Source organism: Molothrus aeneus, chromosome 16, assembly GCF_037042795.1.
Source record: "Molothrus aeneus isolate 106 chromosome 16, BPBGC_Maene_1.0, whole genome shotgun sequence".
Lineage (NCBI taxonomy): Eukaryota > Metazoa > Chordata > Aves > Passeriformes > Icteridae > Molothrus > Molothrus aeneus.
This window is the reverse complement of record NC_089661.1, coordinates 7,495,202-7,509,096: the sequence shown is the minus strand read 5'-3', so window position 1 is coordinate 7,509,096 and position 13,895 is coordinate 7,495,202. Positions and strand designations below refer to the sequence as shown.

The window sequence follows — 13,895 nt, the reverse complement described above, 5'->3', positions numbered from 1 at the left end:
AGTAATTTTACAAGAAAACACTGAAAGACATTTCAAGAGTTTATAAGGAAGTACAGCCACAGTGTTCTTAGTAAATATTTTCCTTAATTCCACCTCTAGTATTCAATGAGGTGTGGCATGGAACAATTGTGCATTGAAATTTTAAGACCTACCAGTATTTGCTGATGGTGGCACCAAACTGTTAGTGTTAGTTCAAAACCAGAAGAACACCTGAGGAAATTCTCCACACAATTTTATCATTAGCACAATTTTAGCTATCACTAACATTATATAAATAATTTTCCAGGTACTGTTTGTTAATGTTTTATAATGCCTTGGAGTTCTTGTTAATCAACAGGGTTTCCTTTGGTCATGTTCCCTCTCTCAAATGCTTCAGCATTAGGAAAATAATTTCCAACATCACTGGACTAAAAATGCCTCTTGCAAGAGTCATTGTATTACATCATTTGTAACTACAAAGAATGTACTTGTATGCCAACACCACTGGTGTTATTTGTCTACTTATAAAATCTCAGATTCCAGGTTATTTCAGAATAACAGTGAAACTTTTACAAGAGACACTGTAAATTGTGTATTTACACTATAAACAACTTCTACTACATTTGCAGCCTTGCATCAACAGTTTAATATAGACATTTTAAAAGCACCCTTACAAACAAAAGTATTGCACTGGCTTTATAAAAATTCACAGTAAGTTTAACTTCCAGACCTTGGTAAAAAACAGTGCAAGAGCTTTTCATTGTGCAAGAGTTTTTTATCCAAACCTTTCAGGTTATTAAAAATAATAATAATAATTAAAACAATAAAACCAACTATATGACAAACTGCACTGATATTTCAGTGAATCAGGTTCAATTCTCTTTTAGCTCTCACTTCTTAAAGTGATTTTGTGGGATCTTCTTTCATAATTTCAAAGCATATCCAGTCCAACACTGAAACAGGTGCTTTTGGCAGAGATATGGCTCCACATGTCCATTTCATAGAGAGTCCACAATGCTTGCAGAGGTTATTCCACAACGAGAGAATCCTATTGTTTTGAGTAGGGAATCTCCTTCCATAATTTGCAGCATTTCCCCCACTTTTTGGGGCAGTAACTTCATTGGTCATGTCTTCAACAGATCCTGAAGATAATACATGAAGAAAAGGTTACTCCAAAATAGGCTTAGAACAATTGGCCATATAACTCTAAACTGTTACTTAAGGTCAATTTTAAAAGTACTTTTCCTCATGTTTAACAGCCAATTGGGACCCAAAGAAAAGATCCATCAAGTCACCAGCCCATCTCCAATAGTGGCCAAGTGTGGTGTCTCACTGAAGGCATAAGAATATGGCACACAGGTAATATTTCTTCAGGATATCAACTGCCACTCACTGCCCCAGGTCTTCCTGAGCCAAACATATTCTCTTTATATTATCATATATCTTCTGCTTTGTCCTTTGGATTTTTGAATCAGTAAACTTTTATCTGTCCCACTGTCCCACATCAAGTAATCCCACACTTCAGTCACATAGCACAGGACAGTTTGTTCCTGCTTTGCCTTGGCAGGCAAGCACTTCATACCTTCCCCATAGTGACTGCATAGGCTTCTGGAGCACTTTATATTCTGCATCTCTTTTCAGGCTTGAGGATCCTAATCTACTTGTTATTCCTTTAATAGAAGCATTCCATATCATAAGAATTCTCACCTTTCTCTACTGTATAATTTTTAAGACAGGAAATCAGAACAACATGTAGTGTTTCCTTTCATAACTTCAAAAAAATTAATGCTCAAGAAGGTTTCCAAATGGCCGGTAAAGTGAGGATGTCTGGGGTTTGTTTTGTTTTTTGGTGGTTTGGTTTTTGGTTGTTTTTGTTTGTTTGGGCTTTTTGGTTGTTTTTTTCCTTTCTGAATGTGTGTGTATGGTGGTGGTTTTTTTCCTCCTTGTGCAGACAATATCTGCCCAAACATGTTTAACCCGTTTGGTTAAGTTCATAAATATCTCCTGATGGGGAGAGGATTTGGTCTATCAGCAAGGAATGATCTGATTCAGTTGTTTACGAGAAGTTCTAAGATACTTTAGGTGAACTTACTTCAAAAAGGAACTCTAAATTGTCTTTCAAGGTGAAACCATTTGTTATCCTTTGTTTCACCTTGCAAGTAAAATCAAAGAGTTTATGTTCTAATATGTAACATAACTGCTGTACACCCCCTGTTTTGGTTCCTTCTGAATTACCATTACTGAAGTTTGTTTATTGTAGCAACAGAAGCTGCTGGGATATTTTGTATTAAATCACTACTTATTTATTTATTTATACATCCCTATAGGACATATAAATCTAATTACAATCAGGAATAAGGCTTGAAATATTTCAAAATAGTGGATAACTTTCACTACTAGGAGTTCATTAAAACACAATACATATCCATGTACACACATTGCATCTACAGAGATAGCAGATTATCCACTGAGCTCAATACCTGCAATTGCCATGGAATGGTTCTGCATAGCCATTTATAAATGCAAATCTTTCCCTGCAAATAGGGACCTGCCAATTTTAGACCCATTTCAGAAAAAAAAAGAGCTCTGAAAATAGAATGGCTCATTTTCAACTGCCTGTTTTCTAAATTGCAGGTGTGGTTAATAATCAACTAAAGAGCAGTAACAATCTTTGAAAGTGGTGTTGCTGCTATTCTTTCCTGCCTCCTACAAGTTTTCTATTAAGGAATAATTATCTATTCTCAATCTCCCTACTGTTAAAACTTTCTCTCAAGAAAAATTTCATAGCTTTCATGAAAGAAGATGATTTTCACATTAACTTTTCTGTAAATCAACAGAATTCAGAATTTAGTTTCAAGGAGAAGCAGGAAAAGCTGATCTTGTACATAGTGAATTGGAACAGCGAGATGTTTAGAATCCTTGAACAGTTCAAACAGTACAAAACTGTTTACAGTTCCTTCAACAGAGGATTTTACATAGTGAAGTGAAGGCTTGACTTTTTTCCCCACACACATTTTCAAGGCATTAAGCATGCCTTCTTCCTAAATGAATATACTATGGGGTCTTGAAAAGCTTCATGTTCTTCAACCATGCTTTGAAATAGGACCTAGACGCTTCCTTTACACATCAGGTATTATCACATCTTTTCTAGATGACTGAGGTTCAAGACAAACAGTTTAACTGATTGCATTTGAGTTTCAACCTCTTACCTACAGCTCTTGCCACCATGTTAAATCCAAGTCAACATTTCACCTTTCTTGCTCTCCAATAAAAGCAACATTTCATGGTGCTAACGAGGGGACTTCCCCTCCCAAGAGCTCGTGTGGGGGAGTGGTTAATGGCCATTTCTGGCAGCATTTGGCTGCTGTGAGGAACAGTTGGGAGCCCCAGGGCTCCCGTGCTGCTCTCTGGCAGCAGATCCGCATGCTAGCCCCACCACCGACCCCGGGCTTCGCTCCTGCTCGTCCGTTCCGTTCTTAGACGGCGACAGGAAGTGTCTTCCCTGCCTAATCTCACTTGTGCAATCTTTCCCACTCGTTTTTTTTACCACCCGAGCTGAGAAAGATTCCCCACTACTTTTATTTTAAGAAGCGTCAGCTGCGTGCAGCTGGTTTAACCTAGCAGGTGTTACACCGAATCTCGGGCAGGACCGCTCTCCGAGCTCTGGCCGAAGTCAGAGCTCGCAGCCGTCCTCCCCTCGCTGTCCCGTCCCGCTCTCCCTCACCTGCCGGGCTCGGCGTGGCGGCCGCGGGGGCCCCGGGCGCGCTGCAGCTCCAGCTCGGCGGGGCGGGCGGGGGCGAGCGCGGCCGTGAGGCGGAGGCTGAGGCCGTTCACCAGCCGCCGCAGCAGCGTGTCCCCGCGGCCCTTGGGCGCCGGCAGCCCCACGTCGTCCCGCAGCTCCTCGGGCGGCACCTCCAGGTTGCCCGCGTACCAGAACACCCACCAGACCAGGCTGAGGAAGATGCCGATGCCGCCCGCGTAGATGAGCAGGTCGGAGAAGAACACGTCGGCGAACACACCCGCCAGCAGCACCGCCAGCCCCACCGCGTCGAAGGCCAGCGCCAGCCAGAAGGCGGCCACGCAGCGGCCCAGCCCGCCCGGGGCCGCCATCGGGAGCGGCGCCACCGCCGCCTCGGGCCGCGCGCACCTGAGGGGAGGCGAGGGCGGCGCCCACCTGAGGGCAGGGCCGGGCCGCGCCCTCCCACCCGGGCAGGTGCGGGACACGCCCCCCGCGCTGAGGGGACGCCCAGGCCGCGCCTCCCACACACCTGAGGGCAGGGCCGGGCCGCGCCTCCGCCCCCGCAGCTGCGCTCAGGGAAGGCGAAGGCGGGCACACGCCGCCCTCAGCGGCCCCCCGAGCCCCCAGCCCGCCGCGGTGGGCTCGAAGGCTGAGCCGTAGTGACCGATGGCATTCGGGAGCTGAGGCCTCTCTGAGAGTAGTGCTCGCTACCGTTCCCAGGTGAGCCGGACACGGCTGGGCCCGCCTGAGGCAGTGCCGCCTCAGGCACCCCAGAAGGGAGGTACGCGGATGAACATCCACTTCGTTGATCTCTGCACTTGCAAGGGAGGCAAGCTGGTCACAGACAGCAGAGATTTGCAAGACAGTTAAAATGTGCATCTGCAAATGCACATAAACTGCTTTAACTGTGCTTAAGGAGGCTTAAAAAGAGCAGCTGGAATACAAGTTCAGGTTGACAAACAGGAAGCAAGTTGTCAATGCAGGATGTAAAATTCAGTAAGTAAAAGAGTTATGTAAAAGGCAAGACACCCATTTCAGTTCACCTTTGTGTTAATGACCTGATACATAATCTTTCTGCACTCCTAAGTCCTCAAGCACAAGAACTGTATTTAGATGTAGCATCTCCTGTGCCTGCTCTCACAAGGGCCTTATATCTAACACCTTATTTAATGATGGATAAGCCACTGTTCCAGTAACTAGAAATATCAAGCCAACAGGAACTATGACCAGGCCTAACAGAATGGGTACCTTCAACATTTTAGTGGAAATAGTGTGCATTAAATGATACTGCTGCTACTCTTCCAGTGACAGTGAGTGCTATTGGTTTACTGGGATTACTGTCATAGCTTTTGGTTTACAAAATAGTTGCAAAGTTACAAAAAGGGTTGCAAAAGGGTCAAAAAAGTTGACATCACAGATCAAGCAGAATATTTTCATACTCTTATTTGCACCCACTTTCTTTCTAGGTAGCCAAAATCTTGAAATGAGGATGCCATAAAAAGAAGATGTGGTAGAGTTTTTTCAATGACAAAGTAGGCTGGTTACTTACTGCTGGATTAATCTTGTCTCTTACCACCTTTTTCTTATTTGGAGTTTTTACCACTAGGACTTTTCAACACAAATCTGCCTCATATTCTCACTCTGCAAAGGACAGACAAATTATCATACAGAGAACAACTGGGCAGTTGTGTAAAATGTCAAATATATCACCTTTCAGTCCTGAAGTATGTATTCTTCATGCCAACAGGACAAGTTCACTTGGCTGGCACAACTGGAAATTTACACAGCCTTTGGCTTTCAGATGGAAGAACAAGAGTTCTGTGACCATCATGCAAGAATACTCTCAACTGTTCTGGTAGCAGAAATAAAGCCCAAAACTGAAGGTAAGGTTTTGCTTGATGTTGTAAAATATATATATGGTTAAAGCAATATTCTTTGGGCCTTTTTAACTCACAAATACCCTAGGTAAAAGCAGCTAAAAATTACAATGTGGGGCTTGGTATCAGGCTGCTAACTTAGATATCTGCAGTAACACCAATCACTGTCAACCTGTCTTTATTATATTGAACAGTTTTTTAAAAACTGTAGCAGTATTTTCACCTTTAAAAGCACATGCAGATTGCTGCTCTTGGCACACATGCTTCTGGTGTGGAAATGGAAAGACAGCATTTGTTAAAATATTTCTCAGCATTCTTTCCCTGGGATAAACCCCTCTCTTCCCTTTGACACTTGAAAAATTTGACTGTTTCTGGTTTGGGCCAGAAAAAGATAAAAAGTGATGGGACCATCAAGACAGTGAGTTTATTTGTACCAGCTTGTAAATTAGAAGGAAACCAATGAATCATTACAGACCTTGGTGAAAAAAAGCTCTTGAGATCAGATTTCCTACGAAGGTATTTTACTTCATCAATAAATTTGTTTACTGAAAACGATGATACAAAATATGTTACAACAGACAAGGTTCATGCTGACTGCGGCACGCGCGCCTTTCTGGGTGCCTGCTTCTGTGGTTTGGAAGATTTCCCGGCTGACTGTCGTGACTTGACAGCTTTGGGTGTTGCAAAAGACTTTGCTTCAGGTTTTTTTGGAGCTTTTTTCATGTCTTTTTCTTTTATTGCTTCCTTTGGCTTACTGACCTGCTTGGCTTTTTTCTTTTTTGATGGCGTCTCCAAGCTTGCACACTCTTGTGTAACCTCAGGTTTTGATTTTGGCGTATCCACCACTAGAGATGTTTTCTTTCTCTTACCAAGAGGTGTTTTGGTATTCTTGCCCAAATTATCACCTTTTTCTGAATTTGGTCCCATTTTCTGTATTTAACATAAACAAAAAAATTACCATTCCACCCAAGAAACATATTCCCTGTTTTTAAGGAAGAAGGATCAGTGAAAACCATTACAAATGACAAATACTTTCAACTGAACTGCGCCCTAGTCTTGAAGTGTGCTAACACATACTGTTCCCTAAGGAGCAATGAACAATTTAAACAGTTCAAAATCTTTAGTTTTTACTGAAATGCAAGTTTCTTAATATTATTCAACAATTACCTTCAGGTCAGCTGAGCTCGTTGTTTGTATAGGCACCAGTTGTGGAATTTCTTCATCATCACCATCACCTGGTTCTTGGACTATTTCTATCTTTTCTTTTATCACAGGCTCCTGGGTACCAGCAGCAGCTTTACTTTCTGTTGTCACAGTGACTTGACTTGACTTCAGTTTTTTAGCTGTCTTCTTCACTTTCTTGGGTTTTACCTTCTAGAATTAATCAGAAGTACATCTCAGACAAATACCCATTGTCTGAGATAGAAATATAGAAATGCCATTTCTAAATAGATGGTGTAGCAACATTAAAGACTTTTATTCAATAGACCTGGACTAATTTAGCCATATGTAAAATATGAAAAAATGCATTACATGCAGAAGTTTATTATAAGTAGCTCACAACTACAGTAATGTCAACCTTACAGTCTCTAAGTTGAATATTCACAGTCCCATTTAATTTAATTTCAGACAAATGAACATAAACAGAAGTCAGTACAAAGGCATAGCCAATTATTATTTTTTAACAAGTATGAGGTCCCCCTATATACACAAATATATGAGATTGAGAATTATTCAGATGCCACTGATTAACCAACAAAAAGCAGATGCATACTCTGAATCCACATATACATTAATGAGTGTATTTTCAGAAGGCAAATATGGATAAACAATAGAAGCAAAGCTCTAAGAATGAATCTCAGGTCCCTTGAGTTTAGGTCTAGAAATACCTTACTTATTTCCAGTTTGCTTTAAAACCTGTAAGGGAGTTGCCATAATTTCATTATTATTGCTGAGTATTTGAAGCACTGAGGTAGGAGTGTCTGACCTGTTTTAGCCATAAAAGATGGGGATCAGCTGCTAATGCATTTAAATACAAAATAACAATGCCTGGAAGGAAAACAAAGAACTACAACTAAATGGGCAGATTTAATTTATGCAAGGTTTGAAGAAGTTTTGGTTACCTTTACTTCATTTTTCTTGAGAGAAGGTTGTTTGTCAAGCTCATCCAAGTTGGAGATATTGGCAGTGAATATTGGGAGTGCAACCGATTTAAGTGTTTTGAGGTGAAGAATTTTTACATTTTTCCATTTCTGCAAAAACAAAACCAGTATATTATGTAAAAATAAGGCTGAAGTATGAACCTATTTGTCTGTAATGCAGTCGATCAGCAGTACCTTTGGTAACTTGTCACCAATCACTTTTGCTGCTGCAATGATATTCTCAAGTATCTCATCCACTTTCATCCCAGTGTGACCTATGCGCATTGTACTGGAAGAAAAAACAAATGATAACTAAATATGGGCAAACAAACTTATTTCAAGCCACTTGTTTAGTTTAGGCATACCCAGAAATGCAAAAAGCCCACTTATCTGCAATTATCATAAAGGAGGGATGGCTATTGCAGAAATCTTTTGTGATAATAGTTAGAAGGGGTTCACCTGTATTCATCTTTCCATATTTGGATATGCAACTTCTGCCTTGCATTACAAAGCATTACTACCAATTTGGATCCTTTCAGATACACAATACATGAAAAAAATCTTATTAGATTAGAATATTTTGGAAATATAAAAATATTATTAAATTAGATTAAAACTAAGATTGTACATGTGCTTTGACAGTGCCAGGTGCCTAGAAATTCCTTAGTGAAAAGGAAAAAGAAACAAAACCCCTCAACTTCACAGTAAAACTTAAATAGAACAATTTAACTATACAGGTAAAGGTTCAAAATGCCCTCCATTTGCAATGGTGACCCTTAACATCTTTTTTTCACATACTAAAGGAATAAAAATAACTCACTTAAAATTCCTACAGTTAAGATAGAGCCATCCTTCAAGTGATGTATTAATCCATTTGTACTTACTAACAGCACCCTTTGTTGTTAACTGGGAGTGTAGTCCCTTGGATATGTTTTTCTAGTTCCTTGGCAAGATCTTTGGCTTTCAGGTTTACAGATAAAGGTGCCCTAAAACAGAAAGGGAGAGGGGTAAAAAAAAGGAAACAATTAGAAAACCCAAAAGAAAACCAATTCCTCCATTACTAAGAAGAATCTGATCTTAAAAACGATAATGCAAGAATGGATTTCCAAAGTTTAAAGACCTACTTTTTCTTTTCATAGAAGTGTTTTCCCAGATGTGAGGGCAAAAGCCTTCTAATTCGGTCATCAGACAGAAAGAGATCAAAACTGTTCAGGAGGCGCCGCTTGGCTTCAAACATTTTATACTCCTTTTTGAGGGTTTTGTATGAGATGATCTGCAACACAAGCACCAGTTTAGTCCCTGCTGCCGAAAATGCAACCTGGAATGCTTCTCAGAACTGCACAGATTAAAGCTACATAACTGATAGTCCATCACAGTGCATTCTTTTAGAACGCTGAAGATGATTAAAAAGTATCCATTTCCTATTGTTTTAAAGTATCAAAAAACATTGATCTCTTGCATAGTAACTGCACACCACAAACCAGAACTTGCATACATGAATAGCATCCAAATCAAGGTTAAATATAACATGTTGTTATACAGTTTTATTGCTGGTGGCATAAACAATCAAATGTTGTGAGTTTTCCTGGTTGGTTACTCAAACTAAATATTGAACGTTTATCTAGAAATTGTATCTGATTACTAAAAATCCTGTTTCAAACTGAAGAAATTATTCTGAGTAAACTTTGCATTTCAGAAACACCGCAGTTTGAGCAGTCAGAAAAAATCTTACTAGAATATATGAATGAGAATTAGAATATTAAACAGCAGAAAAGAACAACTACTTGTATTCTTTTTGGTGGTATAAAAGGAAAGAAATGGCAATACTGTATTATACCAACAAGGACCACCCTTACCCGGCTAACACTTCTGATCCCATTTCGGAGTAAAAGTTTCTTGTACAGATTTTCGGTCTGTTCTGCTGATAAATTTGGTTCATCCTTTGTGAACAGGCAAACATCAGCTGTTTCTGGTCGAATGCCATGGGGCAGTGGTCTACAATGAGAATATGAGTTGTATAAAAAATATCTAATAAGAGAAAGACGTTTTCCCCAGAACTAGGACTACACTGGAGATCAGTCCCCTTTATCAACCTGCCTGTATTTACACTCTGTTAACTACTAAATATTCCAGTGGAACCTAGAGTTGATAAGCATACAGAACTCTAAAAGTGAAACCATAACACACCACGGCTCCAGTCAGATACAAAGTGGAATCCTCTATCCTGCCAGCAGCCCTTACCACACGGGTCCTAGGAGGAGGACCCTCCATGCTCCTCCCTTCATGCCATAGCTGCATCCAGGCATTAGAAAAAAACCTTATAACACCGTGCCCCTGATAAACGGATGTAAACTTTCTCAGTGTAGTGCAGCTACACTCTAAAAAGAGACTTCTAATTCATATTCAGGTTTGGTTATCAAAAGAAAGAAGTATTACTAATGATTTGGTGGTGATGGGTCAAGACAAAGAAGGTGATTCTAGATATTTTCTAGATATAGAAATGGGTAATATCTAGATATTTTCTAAAGCTTCAGGACTGAAAGGCACATACCCTGTAACTGGCAACCCACAGAACCAGCATCCTGCGTGCAAAAAGCTGGCACAGCCCAGCTTCCAGTTATACCAAAAGTAGGAGTAAAGCAGCTTCTGACCCGGCAGTTCTTAGTCACGGCATAGAAGCTCCCCGGACAAGGCCGTGGCAGTCAAACCCCTTGAGCTCAGAATTTGCAAAGTGTTCTTTTCCAAGCCCTGTAAGCATGAGGCCGGATATCAGTGTCTTACATTCTGATGAGCTTTGGCACCTGCGGGACCTTCCACACCGTCACCAGGAGATGAACGCTCTCGCTCTCGTTGAGGAGCAGCGCGTCTCCCTTTGCCTTGCTTCTGGAGAAAGCCAAGAGAGCCTCCACCGCCTTCTTCACCTGCAACGGCACCACAGCGGCGGCAGCCGCGGGTCAAGCCCGGTCCGGCCGCGCTCCCGCCTGCCCTGCTCCCCGCAGCCCCTGGGCGAGCCGGTCCCACATACCTGGGCGCGGTCCAGTGGGTTCCTCCCGCTCACCATGGCGTTACCGCTCCGAGCACCGGGACACCGCTCCCGCCACGTGCGGCCTCCGCGCCTGCGCGTGCGCCGCTTTCCGGGGCAGCGCGCTCGAACGCTCTGCTTCCGGGGCGGGGCGGGGCGGGGCTGGGGCTGGGGCTGGGGCTGGCCGTGCGCTCCTCTCCTGCGCACGGCAGCAGCTGCGGACCCGGGGCGGGGCGAGCGGGGCTGGGGCTGGCCGTGCGCTCCGTGCCCTCCTCTCCTGCGCACGACGGCAGCAGCTGCGGACTCGCCGAGCAGGCGAGCGGGGCTGGGGCTGGGGCTGGGGCTGGCCGTGCGCTCCGTGCTTTCTGCCCCTGTGCACGGCGGCAGTTGCGGACTCGGGGTGCGGCGGGCCCGTCCTCAGCTTGCAGGCAGCTTTGGCCGGCAGGGTCACCGGCTAACCGGTTTTGGCGCAGAGTGCCGGAGGCCGTCAGTCCATCTCGCTTCGGCACCACGGCCAGCCAGAGGTCAAACCGGATTGCTCGGCGTTGTAGCCACCGTGTCCTCACGGTGAAAAACCTTTAGTCGGACTCGCCTTGTTTTATTGATGGTGCTCTCCTAGTCCAACCCCGGGTGCTGCTGGCCCCCTTTGCTTCTAGGGGTGGCTCGTGTTTAGCCTGCTGTGCTCCTGGCGCTTTCCAGAGAGCTGTTCCCCAGCCTGTCATTTCCCAACCTGTGTTGCCGCAAGGGGCTGTTCCTTCCCAAATGCAGATTTGTATTTGCCTTTTTTCAGTATTGGCGGGTTTGTGTTGCCGAGTCTTTCCAGCCTATCTAGATCTCTCTGTTCATGAGGGTAATGATTGGTCCCAAGTTTGATGACCCCTGCAAACTTGATATGACCATACTTCAGGTCACTGTTAGAGATACTAAACCGTAGCCCAGCATAAATCCCAGCAGTACTCCATTTGTTACTGGCCTTCAGGTGGAGTACAAGCCATTATCTCTGCCCTCCAAGTCCTGTTATCTGAACAGTGGTTACCCATCTAGTTGGCCACCCAGTACACCATCGTGTTTATGAAAAATTGAGTGTATTCTTCAGATTCCTTCTTTGAAGACTATCCCTGATTTTACTTCCCATATTTCTGTCCTTTTGCACTGGAGTGCTGTCATAAGTTCCCTGTTTAGCCAGGCCAGTCTCCTGATAGATCTACTTGTTTTACTGAGTATTCAGGAGGAGCTGTTTGTACGATTGGAGGAGCTTGTCCTTACACACCTGCTGCCAGATTTCCTGAGCTCCTTTGCCCTTCAGAGCTGCGTCCCATGGGATCCTGCCCACTGGTTCTCTGAATAAATCAGAGTCTGTCTCATGGAGTCCAGGGACTGAATTCTGCTGCTCATTTTCCTCATACACTCTGTCTTGAACATGGCTATTTCCAGGTCCCTACCATTGGAGCAACCACTGATTATCACGTCAAACCACTTCTTTCTCACGTGTGACTAATAAAGGCAGCACTGCTGCATCTCCTGTTCAGTTTAGAAATGCATTGACTGACTACATGGAAATGGCTTAATTGCAGAATGCTTATTCCATTGATTTCCATGCTGGATAAGTACATTGTTCTGAGATAAAATTTCACCTGGAATTATTTTGGTCTCATTCTCACAGTGCTGTGTGTGCCCTGGCAGCTTTGGGTTGTCTGCATTCATCACACAGGTAAGCTGCTCTCTGGATAACACAGCTATGCATAACCAGGGCTTAAATATGTATGAAATTAGGACTCTTAGTCATTCACTCTTCTCTAGATTTTTTCCCTGCTCTTTGCCTTTCTATGTATGGTTTTATTCCTTCTCATCAGATGTCTTCCAACAAAATTTGTTGCTCTATCAGTGTGGCCAGTGCAAAGAGAAACTAAAATATCCTCGTTTTTTGGCAAGCTGCTTTATGTAGTGGCTTATATTTTCTTTCTGCTGCTAGTGTTCTTGGAGCAATAGTAGAATAGTTGATGGCATCAAGACTTATCCAGACAGGAAAGAACTATATAGACATACACTGATTTTAAAGAGTGAAAAAAGCATCCTGGAAAATGGAAGTTTTCTTTTCCTATTCTGTTATTTGAACAAAACCAAAACCAAATCAAAACAGAAAAGAAGCTGGCAAAGAAAAAGAAAATCTGTCCTTTGTTGCCATGTCATATGAAGTACTGATTAGAGAAATTACTGAAGGTGAGGAACACACAGGGTAGCCAAGGAGGTCAGACTCATTAAAATGTTTTCAGTACTGCTGGAATTTCTGCATGTGATACTGGCTGTGGTGCTGTATATTCTGTCTAGTAGCCTTGCTTCTATCTTTCCACATTTTAGGGTAGCCATATTTCAATAAAACATCAACATATTAATGTGACATGTTAAAACAAAATAGAAGAAGTCAGATGACTGGAACATCTCTCTGAAAATGAGCCAGGCTAGACCTGTAAGATATGATTGAACAGCATGTTTGAAGACTGACTTTACTGGGTCATTGTAGCATTAATAGGATAAAACTGCAGGGACTATTATTAGTGACTCAAATTTGAATTTTTCACATATCAGTCTCATCCAAGTATATTTTTCTGAAAAAGTTTTGGTCTGACATGACTAAATTTTACCAGATGTGGTTTAACTGACTTAGTCTAATCATTTTCTCTTGAAAGGTACTTGGCATAGCTAATAGAGCTGTCTTGGAAAAATTAAGTTAATCTGTGAATAAGAAATATTTCAGCTTAATACAGCATGCAATGAATATAAACTACAAAAGAGCACACATTTTATTTAGCAATGTCAAGGAACAAGGAAATCAGGTTTGTTACTTTTATTGGTGTTATTGCTGTACACAGTCCTGCTGTAGCTCTCAATGTAACTTTTTGGACCATGAAAGTATGTATTTTTGTTTTAAAAAATTTGTATATCTTATTTAAATGGTAAGATGGAAAATAATTTCAAGACATTCTACCTCATTACTTCTTTAGGATGTTTTTTCATATGCCTAATTTTAACTTTCACACGGCAAAAGGTGCAATTGTTTCTGCTGGAAAGAGGTCTTTTAGGTTTAAGGTTACTCGAGTTTCAGTTCCCGGCTTGTGCTCCTCCAGACCATTTGATGG

The 13,895-nt window shown here is 42.3% G+C and overlaps 2 protein-coding genes across 2 annotated transcripts; both read right to left on the bottom strand.

The window, feature by feature from the left end:
* Positions 1-739: 739 nt before the first annotated feature.
* On the bottom strand, positions 740-4,089 carry LOC136563699 (transmembrane protein 238-like). The gene is made up of 2 exons (XM_066561248.1): positions 3,704-4,089; positions 740-1,121 (listed from the first exon to the last, which is right to left on the bottom strand). Exons 1-2 carry the CDS (start codon positions 4,087-4,089, stop codon positions 1,112-1,114), a joined length of 396 nt encoding a protein of 131 aa, XP_066417345.1. The 3' UTR covers positions 740-1,111.
* Positions 4,090-5,994: 1,905 nt separating this feature from the next.
* Positions 5,995-10,867, bottom strand: RSL1D1 (ribosomal L1 domain containing 1). Its single transcript, XM_066560871.1, has 9 exons — positions 10,762-10,867; positions 10,518-10,657; positions 9,593-9,731; positions 8,861-9,009; positions 8,621-8,722; positions 7,932-8,025; positions 7,719-7,847; positions 6,763-6,969; positions 5,995-6,525 (listed from the first exon to the last, which is right to left on the bottom strand). The coding sequence occupies exons 1-9, from the start codon at positions 10,795-10,797 to the stop codon at positions 6,181-6,183; spliced, it is 1,341 nt and encodes a 446-aa protein (XP_066416968.1). The 5' UTR covers positions 10,798-10,867; the 3' UTR covers positions 5,995-6,180.
* Between the last annotated feature and the right edge of the window lie 3,028 nt (positions 10,868-13,895).

Bases quoted from the DNA above. Each gene is read 5' to 3' on its own strand.
- LOC136563699 (XM_066561248.1), bottom strand. From the start codon at position 4,089: ATGGCGGCCCCGGGCGGGCTGGGCCGCTGCGTGGCCGCCTTCTGGCTG.
- RSL1D1 (XM_066560871.1), bottom strand. From the start codon at position 10,797: ATGGTGAGCGGGAGGAACCCACTGGACCGCGCCCAG. The intron at 8,723-8,860 runs GTAGGTCTTTAA...TTTCTGTTTTAG, and splicing joins CACTTCTATGAAAAGAAAAA to GGCACCTTTATCTGTAAACC. The intron at 6,970-7,718 runs GTAACCAAAACT...GATTAATTCTAG, and splicing joins TCAAGAAAAATGAAGTAAAG to AAGGTAAAACCCAAGAAAGT.